This window comes from Heptranchias perlo, chromosome 38 (genome assembly GCF_035084215.1).
Source record: "Heptranchias perlo isolate sHepPer1 chromosome 38, sHepPer1.hap1, whole genome shotgun sequence".
NCBI classification, from domain to species: domain Eukaryota; kingdom Metazoa; phylum Chordata; class Chondrichthyes; order Hexanchiformes; family Hexanchidae; genus Heptranchias; species Heptranchias perlo.
This window is the reverse complement of record NC_090362.1, coordinates 8,482,774-8,505,579: the sequence shown is the minus strand read 5'-3', so window position 1 is coordinate 8,505,579 and position 22,806 is coordinate 8,482,774. Positions and strand designations below refer to the sequence as shown.

The following is a 22,806-nucleotide window of genomic DNA, read 5'->3' as shown; positions in this document are numbered from 1 at the left end:
AGTTCAAAGTTAAAGACCAAATAAAAAAGAAACACGGTTGATCCTTTTAAAATGACACCAAGGATTTCATTCATAGGCGCATTTAAGGGGAAACTGGATAAACACACGAGGGAGAAAGGAGTAGAAGGATATATTGATGGGGTGAGATGAAGCGGGGTGAGAGAAGGCTCCTGTGGAGCATACACACTGGCATAGACCGGTTCAGCGGAATGGTCTGTTTCTGTGCTGTACATTCTATGTAATTCTGTGTAATTCATGTTCTAGACATGATACAATACCACTCTCTATATAAATATTATTCAGCTCCTTGAAAGGAAAAAAAACTCTCTCACACAAGACGATTATGGAATACCTGTTTCGCTCCTCCTGGAAAATCAGTAGGACTGTGCAGAAGTGGCCAGAGCTCAGCTGAACTGGTTTGAATGGTGGGAATTGGATCCCGGCTCTCCGACTGGGGTCGGTCTGCTGGTCTATTGCGAGCCCCAGAAATGCACATCACCCGAATGATGGCGAATTTTGCTCCTTAAAAGTCCAAAGTCGGGGATTGTGAGCTTAATTTAGTCAAGCGGCGAAGTTACACCGCGTGCAGTTGTGTTGGAGAGCCCGGGGATGGGTTTTAACCGTAGATTGTGTTTAGAGGTTCCGATTCAATTAAATTTATTCTTGTCCTCATTCGGGATAAGGTCCAGAGAGAAATGGACTCCTCTCACTCACCCATTCTCCCCTTCATTCTCACTTTACCCTCTCCATTTATTCTCTATCACATTCACTTTCTTCTCTTTCCCTCCCTCTCCTGTGCTGCAATCACCACGTTCCCAGTTCCCTCTGATGTGATAGCCCCCCTCCGGGCTGGTCAGACCCTCGCCACACCGTCCGCTTGCATTAGTCATCAGTCGTGGCTGAGATGAAGATGATCCAGCGCCGCCCACCGGTGCAGTCAGCTGGCGGGGTATAAAAGGGGGCGGTGGGATAAAGCGGGGAGACAGAACTGGAGTAACCGGGAGAGAGGCTTTGGCACCAACCTCGGTCACACAGAGACAGACAGAGAGAGAGGGAGAGACACCCCTCTGCAGGTCGCTCAGCATGGCAGCGTATCCCAGCCACAGGATCGGGCACCTCGGCTTCCTAGCTTACCTAGTTGTGGTTTCCTACCTATCTGTCACCGCCTCGGTCAGCCTGGATCTCAGCGAACCGAGAAACAAAGTTTCCAAGATCAAAGTCAGCCCCCGAGGGAATCTGTGGGCGACAGGTGAGAGGCCAGCATCTCCAGAGAAGGGAACCGTGAAGTGTTCTTTGTGCCTGGGTCTCAGACTCCTTTAGAAGGGAAGGCTGGCGAGTGCATGGCTGAATCTGGGCGCGGTGGGTCATGGCTTTAGGTAGTGATTAGATGGTCACGGTTGATATTAAGCACAGGATTGAAACTCAGATTATCAGACATTAAAGCTTTGAATTGGAAGAAACTATGCATATAATTTAAAGTTGGAATTAGCAAGATCAGTATCTTTGGGGTTAGGAATAATTTGTAAATGTTTATTTCAATTAATATTAAAACTAGTTTCAAAACAAATTTAGTGCAACTGGTGACTTTTTCTTTCTTCCCACAACCAACGAATGACTTACCTTGTCTCCTCATTCCTCTCTCCGCTCTTGATGCCATTCCCTCTCTTTCGTTTCCCCCTTTTTCCTGTTATTGGTCTCACGGAAGTCACCGCGTCCCGCCTCCTCCGGTATCATTCTCTGGGTAAAAGCGGACCCTGAGTGAATGTGGGCTGTCCAGTGCAGGCGGATGGTGAGGATGACGAACGGGGGAACGCATCTGGTGGACGCACACAGCCTCCCAAAACGTGGATGCCTACCCCGGATAAGACAAGGAACCACTGGAAGTCAGTTTGACAACACGCCAAGTGGTACCTTGTGCATTACGGGGAAACTATTCATCTTGTGTCGCATAGCAATACGATTGTAGTTTGTCTTTGTGTGTTGCTCTAGGGCACTTTATGGGGAAGAAGAGCTTGCTTGATTATCCAGATGGATATGATGCTATCTCGGTGAGACTTCCTTTGAACCCCCCTGAAGATCCCAAGGATATTAAAGATCTATTAATCCAGAAGATGCTGGAAGTCGCACTGGCTCAGGAAGCAGAGGGGAGGCGAGTGAGATACGACTCTGTCCCTCAGGTAAACTAGTCATTGCAAAGGACTTCATTCTGATCAGAGAGGGGGTCCGGATAGGGATAGGGAGTGATAGCGCGCCAAATGTACCTCCCGCGTTAGCTTTCTTGTATTCAGTATTTCTTCAGATCTTTTGTTCCTTCTGCGGAAGAGTCCCACTGACTATCCGGATGGTTATACTCTGCTACTGGACCGTAGCACCAATATCTTCAGATATCCTTAAGAGATCCTTGGACCGTGATCCCCATCTCCACCTCCTGCCCAATTCTGTCCCCTTCATTGACTGATCCAGCCCATCCAATTTTGACCATGAGTCTGATGTCTCCCCGTCCCAGGGCCCTCGGTGTAACTGAGCCTGAGATACCACACCGCGGACTAAGGCATCCGCTCTATCTGGATGCATTTCATTTCAAAAGCTTAGAGGCACCGCACTCACCATCACCTTCTCAAGGGTAACTAGGGATGGGCAATAAATGCTGGCCTCGCCAGCGACGCCCACATCCCATGAATGAATAAAAAAAGCCATAGATGTGCTTGACAATTAAATACCAAAACGGGAGAGTCCAGGATTTCTTTTAAAGGTCATCATCACAAGAACTAAATTAGTCGCAAAGATGAATTTAAGATGTTCAGTAAACCACATCGTGTATGGCGCTGGTCTATTTAAGGTGTTTGGGATAATCGTAGAGTTTGCAAATAAAAAGGAAAAAGCACACATTAATCAGGATCTATTTTTAATGAGAGGGTCAGATGTATATTGGGTATATTGCAAGTTAATGTGTATAACGAGCATACTGTCCATGTATATGACAAATACTCTATATAGCAAACATAATGTCCATTGTACATGACAAGTACACTGTATGTAAGATGCACAATGCCAATTGTATATAACGAGTACATTAGATAAGGAGCATACTGTGCATTGTATATAGCAAGTACACTGTGCACTGTCCACAAATTGTATATAAGTACATTGTATATAACGTGCATACTGCGCATCCTCTACAAGTACACTCTATATAAGGAGCATACTGTCCATAGTATATACCGTACAATCTGTATATAACGAATATATGACAAGTAGAGTGTACATTGTCCACACGTTGTATATGAGAAGTATGTTGTATATCCGCGTGTATATGCACGGGTAGATTGTACACTATATGTGATATGTTTTCCTCTATTTTCAGGGAACAGGGTTAACAATGAACATTTTTGAGAGATTCGTTAAAAATACCAAGAAGTGACGAACACCCTGAACTCTTAAAAGAAAATCTACACTTACAAACATGAGAGCGAGAGATCTGACAAGCGTGTAAACTGTATTTAGAACGAACGAATGGTGAATGTGGGCACCTTATTGTAATGATGGTGTATTTATGTCACCTATATTTTATGTATTGTTACTGTACAATTGTCTTATCGATATATTAAAGAGGGAGCAAGGACTATTCTATATTTTTCTGACTTTTTTGCATTGCACTTTTAATGTAACCAGAAAGTTATTTGTGGCGAATAAAGAATATATTGTTTAAGCAACTAGTATTTCCAGTTTAATTCCATGAACATGTACTGGGGAAACAGGGTGTACATTTAAAGATTGGCTCTCCATTTAATTAATTATTTTCTCCCTTCCTACAGGTCTCCCTGGGGTTCATGACCATCATTGACTGGGGCTGAGGTCTCAGCCAATGCCATTCTGTGTGAATGGATGCCAGGAGGTGCAGGCAAGTAGCCTATGCCCTATGACTTTCTGTGCTGGCCGGTGTTTCACTGAGTTGAATCCTTGTCCTTCCCTGCACACTGCTTCAACTTGTCGCATACTACCGTCCTCCAAGAGCTGAGGATCTCTGTGTGGGAGAACTAGATTCCCCTCGTTTCCATTTTTACTTTTTAAGTTGCTGTTCTCTTCCCCCTCCAAACACACACACACACACACACACACACACCATCTTTATCCGAGAGGGCAGCTAGCTCAAAGGCCTTTACGAGTGCTGCTCTGGAGGCCAGCACTGGGAGAGGTGTATGAGTTGCTCATTTGTTTATTTTGGTTTGCAACCTCAATGGTCTCCAACCAAACAGGATCCCCTTGGCATCAAAACCAAGATCTAAAATTCTCTGTGCGGGCAAGTGCAGACACAAACCCACCTCCAACTGTAAGGTGCCATTTCCTCCAAGACAGGGTTTACATTTTTACAGGGACAAGGAGGATCCTTGGGAAGTTACTTGTATGGACGGCAACATTACATCCCAGGTGTTCTTTTATTTAAACAGGTGCAGTACATGTAGTACAGATAGTATCATAGTTTATGGTATAGTATCATAGTATGATACGGCACAGAAGGAGGCCATTTGACCCATCGTGCCTGTGCCGGCTCTTTGGTGGATCTATCCAATTAGTCCCACAGATTCTACAATAATACAATGTATGGGTACAATCACCACAATGTAACTTATACATATAGAGACACAACTACAGTAAATATCTATGCCAGCATGGCTTAGTGGTTCCATCTCATCTTTGAGTCAGAAGGTCATGGGTTCAATTCTCACCCAGGATTTAAGGACTTAATCTAGGCTGACATTTCAGTGCAGTAGTGAGGGAGTGCTGCATTGCCAGAGGTACCATCTCTCAGATGAGACTAAGCTCAAGGCCTCGTCCACCGCTTCAGGTAAAAGATCCCATGGCACTTTTTTGAAGAAGAGCAGGGAGTTTTCTCTGATATCCTGGCCAATATTCATTCCTCAGCCAAACATCAATGGAAAATGATTAACTGGTTGTTCATCTAATTTGCTGTTTGTGGGACCTTGCTGTGAGTAAATTGGCTGCTGTGATTGCCTAAAAAACAACAGTGATTGCACTTCAAAAGTAATTCATTGGCTGTGATGAACTTTAGGATGTCCTGAGGTTATGAAAGGCACAATACGAGGCAAGTTTTTTCTTCTTACAAACTATCAAATGTGCAAGCAGTATAATATATAAACTACATTAAAACATATACCAATAAAACTAACAGATTACAAAATAAAAGAGACATATGATCAACTAAAGACAGACATATGACTATAATGTACACAGATTGGATAATATTCCTATAATTTGCTGTCAGAATTAACCTGGCAATACTTACATCACAAATCCTATATAAGATCTGACTTCACAAAATCAATACACCTTTCTGCCTGGTGCAGTGATATGGCATTCTTTGTGCCTACATCAGATCGATGTTCTTTCAGTTCTTGCATCATGTGGCATCTTGCAATACCAACGGAAAAGCAGCATTAGTACGACAAGGAAATAAAGGTAGAGACATTCACTGCCTTATAGAAACAAGCACAAATAATTGCTCAGTAAATTTAAGGGAGGAATTTAATCTCAGGTTTCAGATGCAGCCTTGAGGTTCATGAGATCATTTGAAGTCCTTGATTGGATTATTGCTTGTAAATCTCAGATATATATCCATTATCCTCGAAGTGTAGTTTCTTGTTAATTGATATCGGTATTGATATTACTGATACGAGCTACAGATTTTTCCTCTTTTGTCTGAATTAAGAGTGTCAATCTGAGAACATAATTCATGTTACAAAACATTCGTGGAGTAGAATCTTTTTGTTCCTTTACATTTATATTTTTAGTTAATTTTTCTGATTATCAAGATGAAGACTGCCCAAACCTCATTTCACTTAGGACCCTTACAGCTGTTGAACCCTTTAGCCTAGGCTTGAGTCACAGCCTGTGTGTAAGACCACTTACAGGCATCTAAAAGATACTTTTATAGGTGTCAGCCATGGCTCAGTTGTTAGCACTCTAGCCCCTAAAGCAAGAAGGTTGTAAACTCATAGTCCCACTCCAGAGACTTTAACACAAATAATATAAATACAATTTTTTTTATCTGTAGGTGGTTCATCTCCAAATGGTCCAACGAATGAGAGCAATACATGAAGTTATAGTCCAGCAATTTTATTTTAAAGGAGCTCTTGAAACATTTGCCTGAGGAAGGAGAAAATCTCCGAAAGCTTGTGAATTTAAAATAAAATTGCTGGACTATAACTTGGTGTTGTAAAATTGTTTACAATTGTCAACCCCAGTCCATCACCGGCATCTCCACATCAGCAATACATGAAAGGAGGTCCAATTATTGGGCATTTCCTTTGCTGCCCGTATCCTAATTCACACCTAGTCCCGTTCACCCATTAACCCTGTGCTCGCTGACCTACATTGGCTCCCGGTCCAGCAATGATTCGATTTTAAAATTCTCATCCCTGTTTTCAAATCCCTTCATGGCATCGCCCCTCCCAATCTCTGTAACCTCCTCCAGCCCTACAACCCTCCGAGATCTCTGTGCTCCTTCAATTCTGTCCTCTTGCACATTCCAGCTTTTCACTGCACCACCATTGGCGGTTGTGCCTTCAACTGACTAGATCCTAAGCTCTGGAATTTCTTCCGTAAACCTCTCCTGTTCGCTATCTCTCTCTCCTTCTTCAAGACGCACCTTAAAACCTACCTATTTAACCAAGCTTTTGGTCACCTCTCCTAATATCTCCTTAATTGGCTCGGTGTCAAATTGGTTGAAGGAAGAAAGTTGGCTCTTGGAACCTCCCTGCTCTTTGAATACCATGACAGCATCTCTAACATCCATCTGAATAAGCAGAAGAATGCAGCATCTTATCTAAAACACAATGTCTCCAACAATGCACTGTATCTCACTGTGGTGTCAGCTACATGATATTCTCAAGTCATGGAGTGGGGCTTAAACACCCAGCTTCTGATCCAGAGGTGAGACGAAGCCAAGCTGACTGTCACCCACATCGGTTCAGCTGTTTTATATTTTATGCATTTAAATCATAGCTTGAATCCCCTGATCAGTTTATTAATCGTGCATATCGACATGTGAATTCTTTACCAATTTAAACACTCAATAATAGTCTCTGCAAGTCACTCCAGCCCAATATGTCACAAAGCTCCTCCCTGCACGAACACACAACAGTTCTCCTAGTATACAGAGCCACATTTAGCAAATCTGTGAGAACTCCACAAAGGCTCTTCCTCCTTTTGCTTTTAAAATGTCTAAAATGAATTTATGAATATGATCTTAAAACACCCAAACCATGAATGAATAACAAGTCAAGTTCTCATATTGGTACAAAATTCATCTTTGAACTGCATTCAGTTCTGGCCACAGCTCTTCAGGAAGGATAGATTGTCCTTGGAGGGGATGCAGCACAGTTCACCAGAATGATTATCGGGAATTAAAATTACGAGGACAGGTTGCATAAACTTGGTTTGTATTTCCCTGAGTATAGAAGACTGAGGGGTGATCTAATTGAGGTTTAAAATAATAAAAGGATTGTGGGGGAATTCAGAACAAGGGGGTATAATCTTTAAATTAGAGCTAGGCCATTCAGAAGTGAAATCAGGAAGCACTTATTCACACAAAGGGTAGTGTAAATCTGGAACTCTCCCTCCCCCTAAAGGCTGTGGAGGTTGCGTCAATTGAAATTTTCAATACTGAGATAGATAGATTTTTGTTAGGTAAGGGTACAAGGGATATGGAGAAAATACGGGTAAAGGAGTTAAGATACAGATCAGCCATGATCTAATTGACTGGCAGAACAGGCTGAATGGTCTACTCCTGTTCCTATGTAACACACCTGCGACTTTGTGGTGTGTCTGCTATGTGGGACTACATTATAGTGAACAAGTTATAGAATCACTTTTACAACATTATCAAAATAAGTAATTGATATTAGTAATGGACACCTGGGAGTGATTCACAATCTAATCGGGGGTTCAGATAACTTATATATAGGGTGAGCTGCCAGGTTGTCTAAATTAATAGTGAACCTCCCGTGGCCTTGCTCCTGGTTAGGAGGAAGAAGTGGTATGTCCTTTAGCTGCGTTTGTTGTAGCAGGCAAAAATGGCAGCATACCTAGTGGTGGGAGGACTGAATAAGTGTTCCAATGTTACCCATTAAAGGTAATAGAAGCAACAACAAAAATAACAACAACTTGCATTTATTTAGCGCCTTTAATGTAGTAAAACGTCCCAAGGTGCTTCACAGGAGGGTTAACAACAAAATTTGACACTGAGCCACATAAGGAGATATTAGGACAGCAAGCATTACTGTTACATTTTAGGCATTACCTCCAGGTATTGCCAATGTCACGAGAATGTTACTAAATCATGACAACAGGAAATAGGTGTGACAAACAGGACGTCTCAAAAATGTAATATATTATGTCACCATGAGGTATTGTCCCTCTCTCTCTGCAGTCAAAACTCCCTACTAATCGAGGATCAACCTAAGGGAAAATATAACCCCATGGTCCTCTTCTCCACCAAAAACCATCTCCTCTGAACTCCACCCCACCTATCCTCCATTCTCACCTATGACACCCGATGCAAGGTGCCCAAAATTAAGGGTGCTATCTGTTCAGCTGCCTCTGTCCTCTCAGTTCCATTGTGCTACCTTACCCCTTCCTCCATGTCCCCACCAGCCCTTAACCTGCAGCGCTCTATAAAATGTATCCCCTGCTAGGTCATTCCTTTCCCAATCCAGCTTCTTACTACCCAATGCTCACTGTCAGTGTCAATCTCTCCCTTTCCTCAGGCATCACCCCCCCCCCCTTTAAAACTACTGTGATCATTCCTCCCATTTCTTAAAAAGCCTACTCTCAACTCGTCTTCTCTTCAACTACTTCCCAATCTTTAACCCCCCCCCCCTTCTTCTCTAAGATCCTCAAATGCATCAGTGCCAGGCAAGCCTGCACACACTTCTCCAGCCACTCCTCTGTTTGAGTCCCTTCAGTCTCGTTTCAGTCTCACCTGTAGTGCTGATTCCATTCCTACCTGTCCGAATGCACCCAGTCTGCTCTGTGCCCAAATATGTATCTAGTGTGCCCAAAACTCCATCCTCGGTCCACTCCTGTTCCTTATCTATGTGTTATCTCTTGGTGACATGATCCACAAACATGAGGTCAGCATCTGCATGTATGCCAATAACACATAACTCAACCTCCATCTAACATTCAACTCAACCTCCATCTAACACTCAACTCAACCTCCATCTAACATTCAACTCAACCTCCATCTAACACTCAACTCAACCTCCATCTAACACTCAACTCAACCTCCATCTAACACTCAACTCAACCTCCATCTAACACTCAACTCAACCTTCATCTAACACTCAACTCAACCTCCATCTAACATTCAACTTAACCTCCATTTAACATTCAACTTAACCTCCATCTAACACCCAACTCAACCTCCATCCAACACTCAACTCAACCGCCATCTAACATTCAACTCAACCTCCATTTAACACTCAACTTAACCTCCATCTAACACTCAACTCAACCTCCATCTAACATTCAACTTAACCTCCATTTAACACTCAACTCAACCTCCATCTAACACTCAACTCAACCTCCATCTAACACTCAACTCAACCTCCATCTAACATTCAACTTAACCTCCATTTAACACTCAACTCACTCTCCATCTAACATTCAACTCAACCTCCATCCTTGATTCCATGACTGTTGCTGTGTTGACTGATTGCCTGTCTGACACCAAGTCTTGGATGAGACAGAACTTTCTCCAACTCAACATCAGCAAGACAAAAGCCATCCTGTCTGGCTCCTGCCAGAAATGTCCCACCTCAGGCACTGATTCCATCTCCCTCAGATGAACCACAGGTGTGCGACCTCAGTGTTATGTTCCACCCTGACCATTTCTACCTCCAGAACAATCCTACCTATTCTCCGTCTCACCATCATTTTCACTCATGCACAGTTTTGTCACTTCGAGGCTTCAAAATCCTTATTCTCATCTTTAAATCCTCCCAACCTCTGAAATCTTCTCCAACCTATGTCACAGCACAAACCCTGAACTCTTTGGCTACTTCACGTCTGCTTCCCCCTCCACCAATCCTGCACTATTTGTGATAAAAGCTTCTGCTGCCAAGTCCCTACATTTTAGAATTGACTCCCTAAACTTTTTCACCTAACTACCTCTTGCCCTATCTTTAAATGCCTCTTCAAAACTTACCTCTTTGACAGTGTCAGTATTCACCTTCCCAACTTCTCCCATTCTGTTCATTGATGTGGAGATGCCGGTGATGGACTGGGGTGGACAAATGTAAGGAATCTTACAACACCAGGTTATAGTCCAACTGTTGGACTATAACCTGGTGTTGTAAGATTCCTTACATCTGTTCATTGAATCAATGATACAGCACAGAAGGAGGCCATTCGGCCCCTTGTGCCTGCACAGTGTCCACTACTCCTCTGCCAGCACCTCAAGGTCTTTCATTATGTGAAAGGCTCTGTATAAACGCTAATAGTTCAATAAAACAGAATTATCAACTGAAGGGCGCACACCTAAAATGGTATCTTGTCTGTTCTTTCCACTGATGCTGAATGTTTCCAGCATTTTCTGTTTTTGTCTCAGATTTGCAGTGTCTGAATTGTATTGGAGAGGCCGCCAAGGCACCTGAGCTGTTATTTGCTGCTTATGGTGGCATCTCTCCAGCAGGGGGCGCTGCTGTGGTCCTTCAGGCGGCACTTCCCCTTTAATGAGCCGACGGGAAATGTTAGATGGCGCGGCTCCTTTAACGAGCGGCGGTTGGAATCGGTCGGAGTGGCTCCGGGCCCAGACTCCAGACCCCGGCTCCGGGCCCAGAGGCGATGCCGCTGGTTGTTTTGTGCGGGTTTCCCTGCAGCGGGAAGAGCCGCAGGGCCGCGCAGCTGAGCGAATATCTGCGTGAGACGGCGGCGGGCAGGAAGGTGGTGGAGGTGGGAGACGAGAGCCTGGGAGTGGAGCGCAACTCGGTGTATGCGGGTGAGCGAGGCCTGGGGAGAGGGAGAGGGAGGGAGTGTGGGGGGGAGGGAGAGGGGAGTGTGGGGGGGGGGAGGGGAGTGGGGGGAGGGGAGTGGGGGGGGGGGGGAGTGAGTGGGGGGAGGGGGTTGGTCCGGCCCCCCGGCCCCCCGGCCCCCCCCCCCTGAACAGCGATGAGGTAAATGACCAGATAATCTGTTTTAGTGATGTTGGTTGAGGGATAAATATTGGCCCAGGACACCGGGGAGAACTCCCCTTCTCTTCGAAATAGTGCCTTGGGATCTTTTACATCCACCTGAGCTTAATATCTGATCTGAAAGACACTGCGACGCTCCCCGCGGCGCCGCCCCCTCCGCCGGCGCTCCCCGCGCCCCCTCCGCCGGCGCTCCCCGCGCCCCCTCCGCCGGCGCTCCCCGCGCCCCCTCCGCCGGCGCTCCCCGCGCCGCCGGCGCGGCCCCCTCCGCTGGCGCTCCCCTCCCTCAGTACTGCACTGGAGTACTGGTGAAGTATGATTGAAACCCGCACTCTCTGCAACAGTTGGGAGTGCGGCCCAGAGAGAAAAATGCTTAAAAAGGCAGGATTTTCACCTTCAGGTTGGTTTGAATGCTAACCGGCAATCACATTTGCACTCAAGCTGCTATTCATCTTTGTCTGGTCTCCAGGCGCATTACTGTGAGCAGGTGGGTTGCCACCCCACTGGAAGTTAAAATTGGCTGTTTATGCTCCACCTGCCACTTTGCCTACTTTCAAAGCCTGACTTGATTTTTATTCGTTTATGGGATGTGGACGTCGTTGGCAAGGCCAGCATTTATTGCCCATCCCTAATTGCCCTTGAGAAGGTGGTGGTGAGCCGCTGCCTTGAACCGCTGCAGTCCATGTGGTGAAGGTTCTCCCACAGTGCTGTTAGAAAGGGAGTTCCAGGATTTTGACCCAGTGACGATGAAGGAACGGCGATATATTTCCAAGTCGGGATGGTGTGTGACTTGGAGGTGTTGTTCCCATGTGCCTGCTGCTCTTGTCCTTCTAGGTGGTAGAGGTCGTGGGTTTGGGAGGTGCTGTCGAAGAAGCCTTGGCGAGTTGCTGCAGTGCATCCTGGGGATGGTACTTAGTGCGCCGGTGGTGGATGGGGTGCCAATCAAGCGGGCTGCTTTGTCCTGGATGGTGTCGAGCTTCTTGAGTGTTGTGGGAGCTGCACTCATCCAGGCAAGTGGAGAGTATTCCATCACACTCCTGACTTGTGCCTTGTAGATGGTGGAAAGGCTTTGGGGAGTTAGGAAGTGAGTCACTCGCTGCAGAATACCCAGCCTCTGACCTGCTCTTATAGCCACAGTATTTATATGGCTGGTCCAGTTAAGTTTCTGGTCAATAGTGACCCCCAGGAATGTTGGTGGGGGATTTGGCGATGGTAATGCCGTTGAATGTCAAGGGCAGGTGGTTAGAGTCTCTTGTTGGAGATGGTCATTGCCTGGCACTTGTCTGGCGCGAATGTTACTTGCCACTTATCAGCCCAAGCCTGGATGTTGTCCAGGTCTTGCTGCATGCGGGCTCGGACTGCTTCATTATTTGAGGGGTTGTGAATGGAACTGAACACTGTCCAATCATCAGCGAACATCCCCATTTCTGACCTTATGATGGAGGGACTGCAACTGCATGCAACAGTGCACTTTTGTAATGTTTCTCCAAGTTACAACAGTGACTACGCTTTAAAAAGTACTTCATTGGCTGTGAAGCGCTTTCGGACGTCCTGAGGTTGAGAAAGGTGCTATATAAATGCAAGTTCGTCCTTTCTTTAGTCCTGTCTGCCAGCCTGTTTCGTCTGCTGCACATTTAAGGTGTACTAGGGTTAACAGAACAAATTTGACGTGTATTGATCTAAAGGAAGACTTGCATTTATATAGCGCTTTTCACGTCCTCGGGACATCCCAAAGTGCTTTACAGCCAATTAAAGTGTAGTCACTGTTGTAATATAGGAAATGCGGCACACAGCAAGATCCCACAAACAGCAGTGTGATGATGACCAGATAATCTGTTTTGGGGATGTTGGTTGAGAACTCCACTGCTTTTCTTCAAAATAGTGTCATGTGAGTGTCAGCCTAGATTTTTGTGCTCAAACCTCTGGAGTGGGACTTGAAACCATGACCTTCTCACTCAGAGAAGAGAGTGCTGAGCCATGGCTGACACCTAGGAAAGGCAGAGCTGATGAAGCTTTCAACTTTTGGTTAATAGAATTGAACTGAATCACTAAATAACTCAGCTAAAATGTGCGAAGTGAAAAGTTACAGCAGGGAGGACAGTGGGGAGTTCAGAGGTTTGTTGGAGTCACAGCTTTGACAGCAATTGCTTGTACCTTGAAAGAAATGTCTTTGACGAGATAGGGCCTGCACTGTTGGATGGATGCGTTTAAGATTGATTGTGAGATAATGAGAGACTTTAGATGGCTTACGCTCCCTTCAGGCTTCAGCCAGTGGTGCAAGTAGAGCTAGAATTATTCGCACAAAGGTAAGTATAGATGAGGGAGTTCATTCAGCTCATCCAGCTAATGCTTCTGTAAAAACCTCAATCTCAGCATTTACCTGTCCCTGGAACATTCCCATGTTTTTGTTGCCACTTCCTTACTGTAAGGCTATTCCAGGCATTGATCACTCTGCATGAAATATTGTCTGACATCAGTCCGTTGCCAGTTCAAACCTTTGTGCCTCTGTTCTGCAGTCAAAGTTTAACAAAATAATGCTCTAGATTTATCTTTTCTATTCCACTTAGTATTGTTATAAGGACCCCTCTCATTTGCCTCCTTTCAAGGTGACGAGTCCAAAGTTTTCTAGCTTATCCTCGTGCTCAATCCTCTAACTTGGGGTTTTGACTCTTCTGTACAATGCCTTCAAAGCTTACATACCTCCCCTTGTGTCCTGGAGAGGAGGACTGAACACAGTACTCGTTAATATTAAGGTCATTTGTAAATTTAAGTTTTTCCAGGTTTCCTCATCTGGCTTATTCTATGCCTTATTTTCACTCACAAAGCTATCAGTTGAGCCCTTAGCAATATTTTCAGGGATAATTGTGTTTCCCTTTTATTCTTTAGGTCAGATAGATGGATGACTTACTCTCATGAGTCTGTCTCTGGTGGTCTTGAACCAGTTGCTCGGAGGTAACTTTTTATATATAAAAACATTTTTCCCCTCCCCACTCTTTCTGCCCTCTCTCTAAGGCAAGGGCAGCCAGTGCATGGGGACACAGTCACCTCTAAGTTCCCCTCCAAGTCACACACCAGCCTGACCTGGACATATATCGCCGTTCCTTCATTGTCGCTGGGTCAAAATCCTGGAACTCCCTCACTGACAGCAACATGGGAGCAACTTCACCACACGGACTGCAGCAGTTCAAGAAAGCGGCTCACCACCTTCTTCTCAAGGGCAATTAGGGATGGGCAATAAATGCCGGCCTCGCCAGCGACACCCATATCTCCAGAATGAATTTTTAAAAAAAAATGTTTGTTCTCCACCCTGCATCTCCATCATTGGTGCATGCATTCATTCACTAGTTAGGTACAGATCAGGGACGCCATTTGACCCCTCCATCCAGAAAGCCTTGCATTTTTATAGTGCCTTTCATGACCTCAGGACGTCCCAAAGCGATTTACAGCCAATGAAGTACTTTTTTGACGTCTAGTCACTGTTGTAATGTATGAAACGCGATAATTTGTACATAGCAAGGTCCCGCAAACAGCAATGTGATAATGATCAGATAATCTGTTTTTGTGATGTTGGTTGAGGGATAAATATTGGCCAGGACACTGGGGAGAACTCCCCTGCTCTTCTTCAAAATAGTGTCATAAGTTCTTTTACATCGACTTGAGAGGGCAGACGGAGCCTGGGTTTAATACCTCACCCGAAAGACGGCATCTCTGACAGCGCAGCACTCTCTCAGTACCACACTGGAGTGTCAGTCTAGATTTCGTGCTCAAGTCTCTGGAGTGTGACTTGAACCCACGACCTTCTGACTTAGAGGCAAGAGAGCTACCCTTTGAGTCACGGCTGACAGACCCTACTGCTCAGTTCAAATGGCGGATTCAGACTACAGCATACAACTGGTGCTCCAGGCTTCTTTTATTTGCTGCAATCGATTGCCTTAGTCATTCTCACTCTCGTGCTGTCTTTACTTCCCGTGCGATCCATTAATATATTCACCCCTCGGGCCTCATCCTTTTTGGCCAGTAACTTCAGAGTACAATTTGAAACAGTTAAATTATAGACTTCTGGTGTAATTTTATTTTGTTATAGTATTGAAGGTTTGGCCTGACCAAAGTACTGTGCAGTTTGAGCATAACTTCTATTTGGCTGTATCTTTTAAAACCCTTGCCTCAGTGGTAGCATCCTCACCTCTGAGTCAAACGGTCGTGGTTTCAAGCCCCACTCCAAAGACTTCAGCACAAAATCTAGGCTGACACTTAGTGTGGTACTGAGGGAGTGCTGCACTGTCGGAGGTGCCGTCTTTCGATTGAGACGTTAAACCGAGTCTGCCCTCTCAGGTGGACGTTAGATCCCACAGCATTATTCGAGAAAGAGAAGAGGAGTTCTCCGTGATATCCTGGCCAAAATTTATCTCTCAACCAACATTAAAACAAATGATCTGGTCATTTATTAATTGCTGTGCACAAATTAACCGTTACGTTTCTTACATTACAACAATGACTACACTTCAGAAATATTTCATTGGCTGTAAAGTGCTTTGGGACATCCTGTGGTTGTGGAAAGCACTATGTAAATGCAAGTCTTTCTTTGTAAAATTGTATTTGCTTTGATTGCTGCTCCGCAGTGATTAGACACATTCAGCGTTGAGTCTACTTCAACTTCATCCTCAAGCTACTTTAACACCATTCCTGCAGTACTTAAGTCACTGATTCCTTTTCCTTCCTATTGGTGAGACCGCACCTGGAATACCGCATACAGTTTTGGTCTCCATACTTAAGAAAAGACATACTTGCTCTCGAGGCAGTACAAAGAAGGTTCACTCGGTTAATCCCGGGGATGAGGGGGTGGACATATGAGGAGAGGTTGAGTAGATTGGGACTCTACTCATTAGAGTTCAGAAGAATGAGAGGCGATCTTATTGAAACATATAAGATTGTGAAGGGGCTTGATCGGGTGGATGCGGTAAGGATGTTCCCAAGGATGGGTGAAACTAGAACTAGGGGGCATAATCTTAGAATAAGGGGCTGCTCTTTCAAAACTGAGATGAGGAGAAACTTCTTCACTCAGAGGGTAGTAGGTCTGTGGAATTTGCTGCCCCAGGAAGCTGTGGAAGCTACATCATTAAATAAATTTAAAACAGAAATAGACAGTTTCCTAGAAGTAAAGGGAATTAGGGGTTACGGGGAGTGGGCAGGAAATTGGACATGAATTTAGATTTGAGGTTAGGATCAGATCAGCCATGATCTTATTGAATGGCAGAGCAGGCTCGAGGGGCCAATTGGCCTACTCCTGCTCCTATCTCTTATGTTCTTATGCAGTACTTTTCCTCGTTGCATAATGTCTGTGAATTTGACCAGCTTGCACTGAGTTTCTGAACCCCAGGTCATTAGTGTAAATTAGATACAGCAGGTCCCATCATCAATGTTGTTAACTCAGAGCATGGGTAATCTCCTGCCTGTTTTTAGCACAATGTGTGGGATCACTGACTTTGCTTTGTCTGTGCCCCTTTTAAAATATAATCTAATTGTAAAGACAACAGTGAGGATGGAGGTGCATGTTTGAGCTATAGCTGGTTTCACCACAGCTTGGTAGGAAGTGGGTTTATGTCATATTTCCCTGAGCTTTGAGTTACCAATTTTAGCCATGCTGTTGTGCAGAGGTGGTTGGCCCAGGGAGACGAAAGGGGCAAATATTTTTTCTCCCACTTTTATTCAAACTAAGTCAGAATTAGTTTTAATGAGTGTCGGGGGAAACTGCCTGGGAAGAGTTACTGTTCCAGAGTGGGAGAGCTCAATTAAAATATATATAGAATCATACAGCACAAAAGGAGGCTATTCGGCCCATCATGCCTGTGCCGGCTCTTTGAAAACACTAACCTAGTAGTCCTACTCCCCTGCTCTTTCCCTATATCCCTGCAACTTTTCTTTTATGTATGTATCCCAATTCCCTTTTGAAAGTCATTATTGAATATGCTTTCACCACCCTTTCAGGCAGTGCATTCCAGATCGTAACAACTTGCTGCGTAAAAAAAATTTCCTCATCTCCTGCTGGCTTTTTTTTGACAATTCTCTTAAATCTGTGTCCTCTGGTTACCAACTCTCCTGCCAGTGGAAACGGTTTAATTAAAGGTAATTAAGAGGCAGTATCACTGTGCTTTTGCGTTAATGGCTCTGTTTGCTGAACATGCCCATGCAGTCTACTTCAGTAACTCCTGCAAAAAAAATAACAAATCACCACAGTATTTAAACAGTAATATCCAGCAGAACTGTGGGAGATGAAATGAGTGTTAAAGTTGGCTATAAAGTTATTGATGTACTAGTCAATCTCCTGTGCTGTTATACAGAGGGCATTAGATTTTGACGTTGAGCGATTAGTGTAAAACGGGTGATAGCGAGTCGGATAGTCTGTTTTATATCTCTCCCGATTGACTTCAATGGAAATAAAAATGGGAAGAGATGTAAAACAGGCTGTCGACTTGCCATCGCCCGTTTTACACTAAAAGGACAAAGTCAAGATCAATCCCAGGTGGTCAAAACCATGTGTAGTCTTCACACGGAGTCATAATTGGGCCAGGTGTAATTCCGTTCCCATTTTAAAGTCATACATTTTGTCTTTATTTTAATATACTTTGAATTTGTATTATTTCTAGCTAAACAATAACACTTTGGGCATTTTGGGAATCAACGAAGCAGAGTTGGTTGGAGCATAGGGGTTTCTCTGCAGTACAGGCTTGTTACATTTGCAGGTAACACTAAAATACGGAGTACAGTAGGGACAGAAGATGCAGTTAATGATCTGCAGAAGGGTTTTGATCATTAATGCAACTGAACAGATAAATGACAATTGCAAGGTATTGCACATTGGGCAAAACAAAATAGGTATACAATGAAAGGAATAAAATTAACACAGAATTAGGAAGGATATTATAAATAAGGGCATAGAGTAGAAGAGTTAAGAGATGGTGATAAATTTGTACACGGCAATGGTTAGGTCATGGTTTGCTTGCCATGTGCAGTTTTGGGCACACCATTATAGTAGGTACAGCACAGGAGGAGGCCATTCGGCCCATCATGCCTGTGCCAGCTCTTTGAAAGAGCTATCCAATTAGTCCCATTCCCCTGCTCTTTCCCCATAGCCTGTAAATTTTCCCCATTCAAGTATTTATCCAATTCCCTTTTGAAAGTTACTATTGAATCTGCTTCCACCACCCTTTCAGGCAGCGCATTCCGGATCGTTACAACTTGCAGTGTAAAAAAATAGTTTCCTCATGTCACCTCTGGCTCTTTTGCTGATCACCCTAAATCTGTGTCCTCTGGTTACCGACCCTTCTGCCACTGGAAACAGTTTCTCCTTATTTACTCTGCCAAAACTGTTCATGATTTTGAACACCTCTGTCAAATCTCCCCTTAACTTTCTCTGTTCTAGGGAGAACAACCCCAGCTTCTCCAGTTTCTCCACATAACTGAAGTCCCTCATCCCTGGCACCATTCTAGTAAATCTCTTCCGCACCCTCTCTAAGGCCTTGACATCCTTCCTAAAGTGCGGTATAGAAAGGACACTGTACACTCTCACAGGTATTATGTGAGAGTGTACAGTGTAGACTCACCAGGATGATGCCAGTGTTGGTAAATCACAGTTATGAGGAGAGACTTGAGATACTTGTATTATTTCCATTGGAGCAGGGATGACTAAGAGGAGATTTAATAGAGGTTTTTAAAATTATGAAAGGTTTTGTGAAGGTGAACGGGGAAAGACAATTTCCTCTAGTTTGGGAGTTTGACAAGGAGTCATCAATTTTTTTTGTGAGAATGAAAAGTAATTCTTTTTGTAATTTTGGATTTTCTCCCATTTTCCATTCAATGCCATAAACCTCCTCTCTTGTGCTTCTTATGGGCAGGCCAGCTCCTCCTCGGCCTCGACCAATGCTGCTGTATTGCTGAACATTACAAAGTGTGTGAGTGTTCTGTTGCCACAGTAAGGAGTGAAAAAACACATTTTAAGTGGCTCTGTTGTCTTAATAATCGTGTGGATTCATAGGAGGTGATATCAGATACCCCAGGAGGACGTGTCCACTGAACTCACTACCACCTCCCAGATAAATAAAGTATCAATGTAACCATCCCAAGAAGGTGCCAAAAGCATGCTATGGAAACTGTGAATATCATTTTTTACAAAGTTAGTAAGAGGGAATTTGAGCAGATAGGCACACTATCAAAGTTAAGAATGTGGCAATGAGAAAGTTGCCCATCCAAGTCCTATTTCAGGATCCAATGTTATTTTTCCATCTATTTCCTGGCCCATGATGGACCCTTTATTTATAGTTTAGATTTTTTTTTATGCATAGCAATTAATGCGCTGAGAAAAAAAAAGCTTTGTTTAATAGCCTTTTTTGTTTCTACTCCAGTAATGGTTTTGTGTACACATTAACTCATCACCCTGGGGTCTGTTGAAGGAGTATAATTTGAATTTGCTTGAAACTTGCCTGGAGTGAGACTAAACTCATCATTAATTATTAATCACTTGCTGCTCCATTTTGTTTTATAGATTCTCGGAAGGAGAAGGACCTGCGGGGAGCACTGAAAGCAGAAGTAGAAAGGTACTGTACTTGTCACATGATTGCAACTCAATTCTTTTTTGCTGTTGGGGTACAGATATGGTCTAATCTTAAGACCGTTTCTAAAAAATGTAAGCTACTAAAGCTTTTAAATGTCATGAAACCAGTTGCATTGCAGCATAAGCCAAGTGCTGCTTATGCCAGGGTGTAAATTCTTTGCCATTTCTCTGTACCTGCCAGTGCTATACAGCCCACGCATAGTCCTCTGCATGTACCTTCTGCCATGTATCTGCTTTCTGTGCCTATCCTCACACAGCTTGACACGTTCTTACTCTTCCCTGCCTCTCATTAGCTCTGGAGAGTTTGGTCCATCCTAATACTGGCATTCTTTACTTAAAGCACAACAGTTGACCTAAAGATCGTTTTTAAAATACTCTCTCAAAGAAAGCAAAACTACAAAGCATTGTGAATTGTGGCCTGTATGGGTCGGTAACACACCCATAGCCACTACAGAAATCACCCACTGTACAAGTAAAGATCATTTACAATTCATACTCCATATTCTGCCAAAAATCGTAAGGAAAGTGGAAGAACCAATTGTTTTTTTTAAAAAAAAACTCTCCAATTTTGATAATCAGTTGAACAAACACAATATTCATCAGGGGAGGGACTGGAGAAGGGTCTGTGTTTCTCTCACGTTGACGCAGGCCAAAATCACTCACTTATGATTGTCACTAACGTACTCAGCATATTGCCCCAGTTCCAGTCTTAACTATTATGTGAAGTATTGCACACAATATTGATCTGTTAGTCTACTATGCAGTAAATAATGGAGTTTGTTCTGTGAAGTGAAAGGACACTTCAGAATAAACTAAGATTATATTTGTGTTTTTTTTTCTTTGTTCTTTCCTATGCTCTGGAAGCCTCTTCCTGGTTTGTCCTTTTCCCCCACCCAACAAGGTTGGGCTGACTGGCATCCCAGGCCTTTGGCAGTGTTTCTGTAGATCCAACCACAAACAAATGTGCAAGAGGACCTGAGCAATTCCAGCAGTTCTCTCTGGGGGGGGATGCACTGCGGTTGGTGCCTCCCAATGACAGTGCGGTTAAGATCAGGTGCAATGAATGAGACGTTGTAGGTTAATCACCTTTCCCTGTTACCCTCCCTACTGCCAAAAAAAAATCTGTGATCGTCTTTCTTCCTCCTCCATCAGGGTCAGTTTCAAAACCAGTTACAAACATACAAAATTGACGTGTAGGAAAAGACCAGCTGGTCCATCGAGCCCACCCCACACCATAACGGCCGGACCATCATGGCTAAACACTTCTTCCCTCCCCCGACCTCCCCCCCCCCCCCCCCTCACACCCACCCCTGCAGCCATGTAATCTCCTGGGAGAGGCAACAAACAGAAAAAAACCCAGGGCCAATAAGGGGAAAAAAAATTCTGTATAATTCCTCTCTGTAAATGCTCTGTGAAGTTCAGCAGAATGCAAGGACAGTGCTCTTACCTGCTGCATGATCCAGGCTAAGTGTTTGATTTTAGAGTTTAAAATCCATTAGTCCCTAAAAGATTAATGGTTCTTTTTTGGTGATGGATTCAGTCTGACTAATGGACACAAACTTTTCTCTGACTCCTTTAACGGATAAAGAACATTACATCTTGTGCCTGGTGGTCGCACTCTCTCTCATTCTGATATCCAACGCTGAGCTTGCCATCAGCACGCATTTGAGTTGCGAAGCATTTTGTGTTTTTTGTCTTGCACTGGAGAGCCTAATGCCATGTGTCAGAGATGCTTCTACAGTTCTACTTTCCTCTACTAAGCAGCTCATCGTTGTTGAACGGAGCTACGTTGCTCTTGTTAGATTCGAAGAACATAAGAAATAGGAGCAGGAGTAGGCCACATGGCTCCTTGAGGCTGCTCCACTATTCAATCAGATCATGGCTGATCTTCAACCTCAACTTCACTTAGCTGCCTGATCCCCATATCCTTTGATTCCCCTAGCATCCAGAAATCTGTATCTCAGCATCCAGAGCCCTCTGGGATAGAGAATTCCAAATGTTCACAACCCTTTGAGTGAAGGAACTCCTTCTCATCTCAGTCTTGCATGGCCGACCCCTTATCCTGCGACTGTGCTCCCTAGTTCTACTCTCACCAGCCAAGGGAAACAACCTCTCAGCATCTACCCTGTCAAGCCCGCTCAGAATCTTTTGTGTTTCAATGAGATCACCTCTCATTCTTCTAAACTCCAGAGAGTATAGGCCCATTCTACTCAACCTCGCCTGATAGGACAACCCTCTCATCCCAGAAATTAATCTAGTGAACCTTCGCTGCACTGCCTCTAAGGCAAGTATATCCTTCCTTGGGTAAGGAGACCAAAACTGTACACAGTACTCCAGGTGAGGTCTCACCAAAGCCCTGTACAATTGTAGTAAGACGTCCTTACTTTTGCACTCCAATCCCCTTGCAATAAAGGCCAACATTCCATTTGCATTCCTAATTGCTTGCTGTACCTGCATGCTAACTTTTTGTGCTTCTTGTACGAGGACACCCAAGCCTCTCTGAACACCATCATTTAATAGTTTCTAACCGTTTAAAAAATATTCTGTTTTCCTATTCTTCCTACCAAAATGAATAACCTCACATTTCCCCACATTATACTCCATCTGCCACCTTCTTGCCCACTCACTTAACCTATTTTATCCATTTGCAGACTCTTTGTGTCCTCCTCACAGCTTACTTTCCCACCTAGCTTTGTATAGTCAGCAAACTTGGATACATTACACTCAGTCCCTTCATCTAAGTCATTAATGTAGATTGTAAATAGCTGAGGCCCAAGCACCAATCCTTGCGGCACCCCACTAGTTACAGCCTGCCAACCTGAAAATGACCCGTTTATCCCTACTCTCTGTTTTCTGTCCGTTAACCAATCCTCTATCCATGCTACTATATTACCCCCAACCCCATGAGCCCTCATCTTGTGTTACAACCTTTTACGTGGCACCTTATCGAATGCCTTTTGAAAATCCAAATATACTAAATCCACTGGT

The 22,806-nt window shown here is 44.1% G+C and overlaps 2 protein-coding genes across 3 annotated transcripts in view; both read left to right on the top strand.

Moving 5' to 3' along the window:
- The first annotated feature begins 1,083 nt into the window (after nt 1-1,083).
- Nucleotides 1,084-3,681, top strand: nmba (neuromedin Ba). Its single transcript, XM_067973224.1, has 3 exons — nt 1,084-1,249; nt 1,990-2,177; nt 3,365-3,681. Exons 1-3 carry the CDS (start codon nt 1,084-1,086, stop codon nt 3,419-3,421), a joined length of 411 nt encoding a protein of 136 aa, XP_067829325.1. The 3' UTR covers nt 3,422-3,681.
- Nucleotides 3,682-10,742: 7,061 nt separating this feature from the next.
- kti12 (KTI12 chromatin associated homolog) overlaps nt 10,743-22,806 on the top strand; it is a 32,004-nt gene continuing 19,940 nt past the window's right edge. The window contains exons 1-2 of one of the 2 annotated variants that reach the window (XM_067973384.1): nt 10,743-11,020; nt 19,750-19,801. In XM_067973384.1, coding sequence (XP_067829485.1) covers nt 10,867-11,020; nt 19,750-19,801 — 206 coding nt within the window. In that variant the 5' untranslated portion in view covers nt 10,743-10,866. Of the gene's footprint in view, nt 11,021-14,094; nt 14,163-19,749; nt 19,802-22,806 lie in introns of those variants that run through there. The other variant, XM_067973385.1, reaches the window with a different exon arrangement.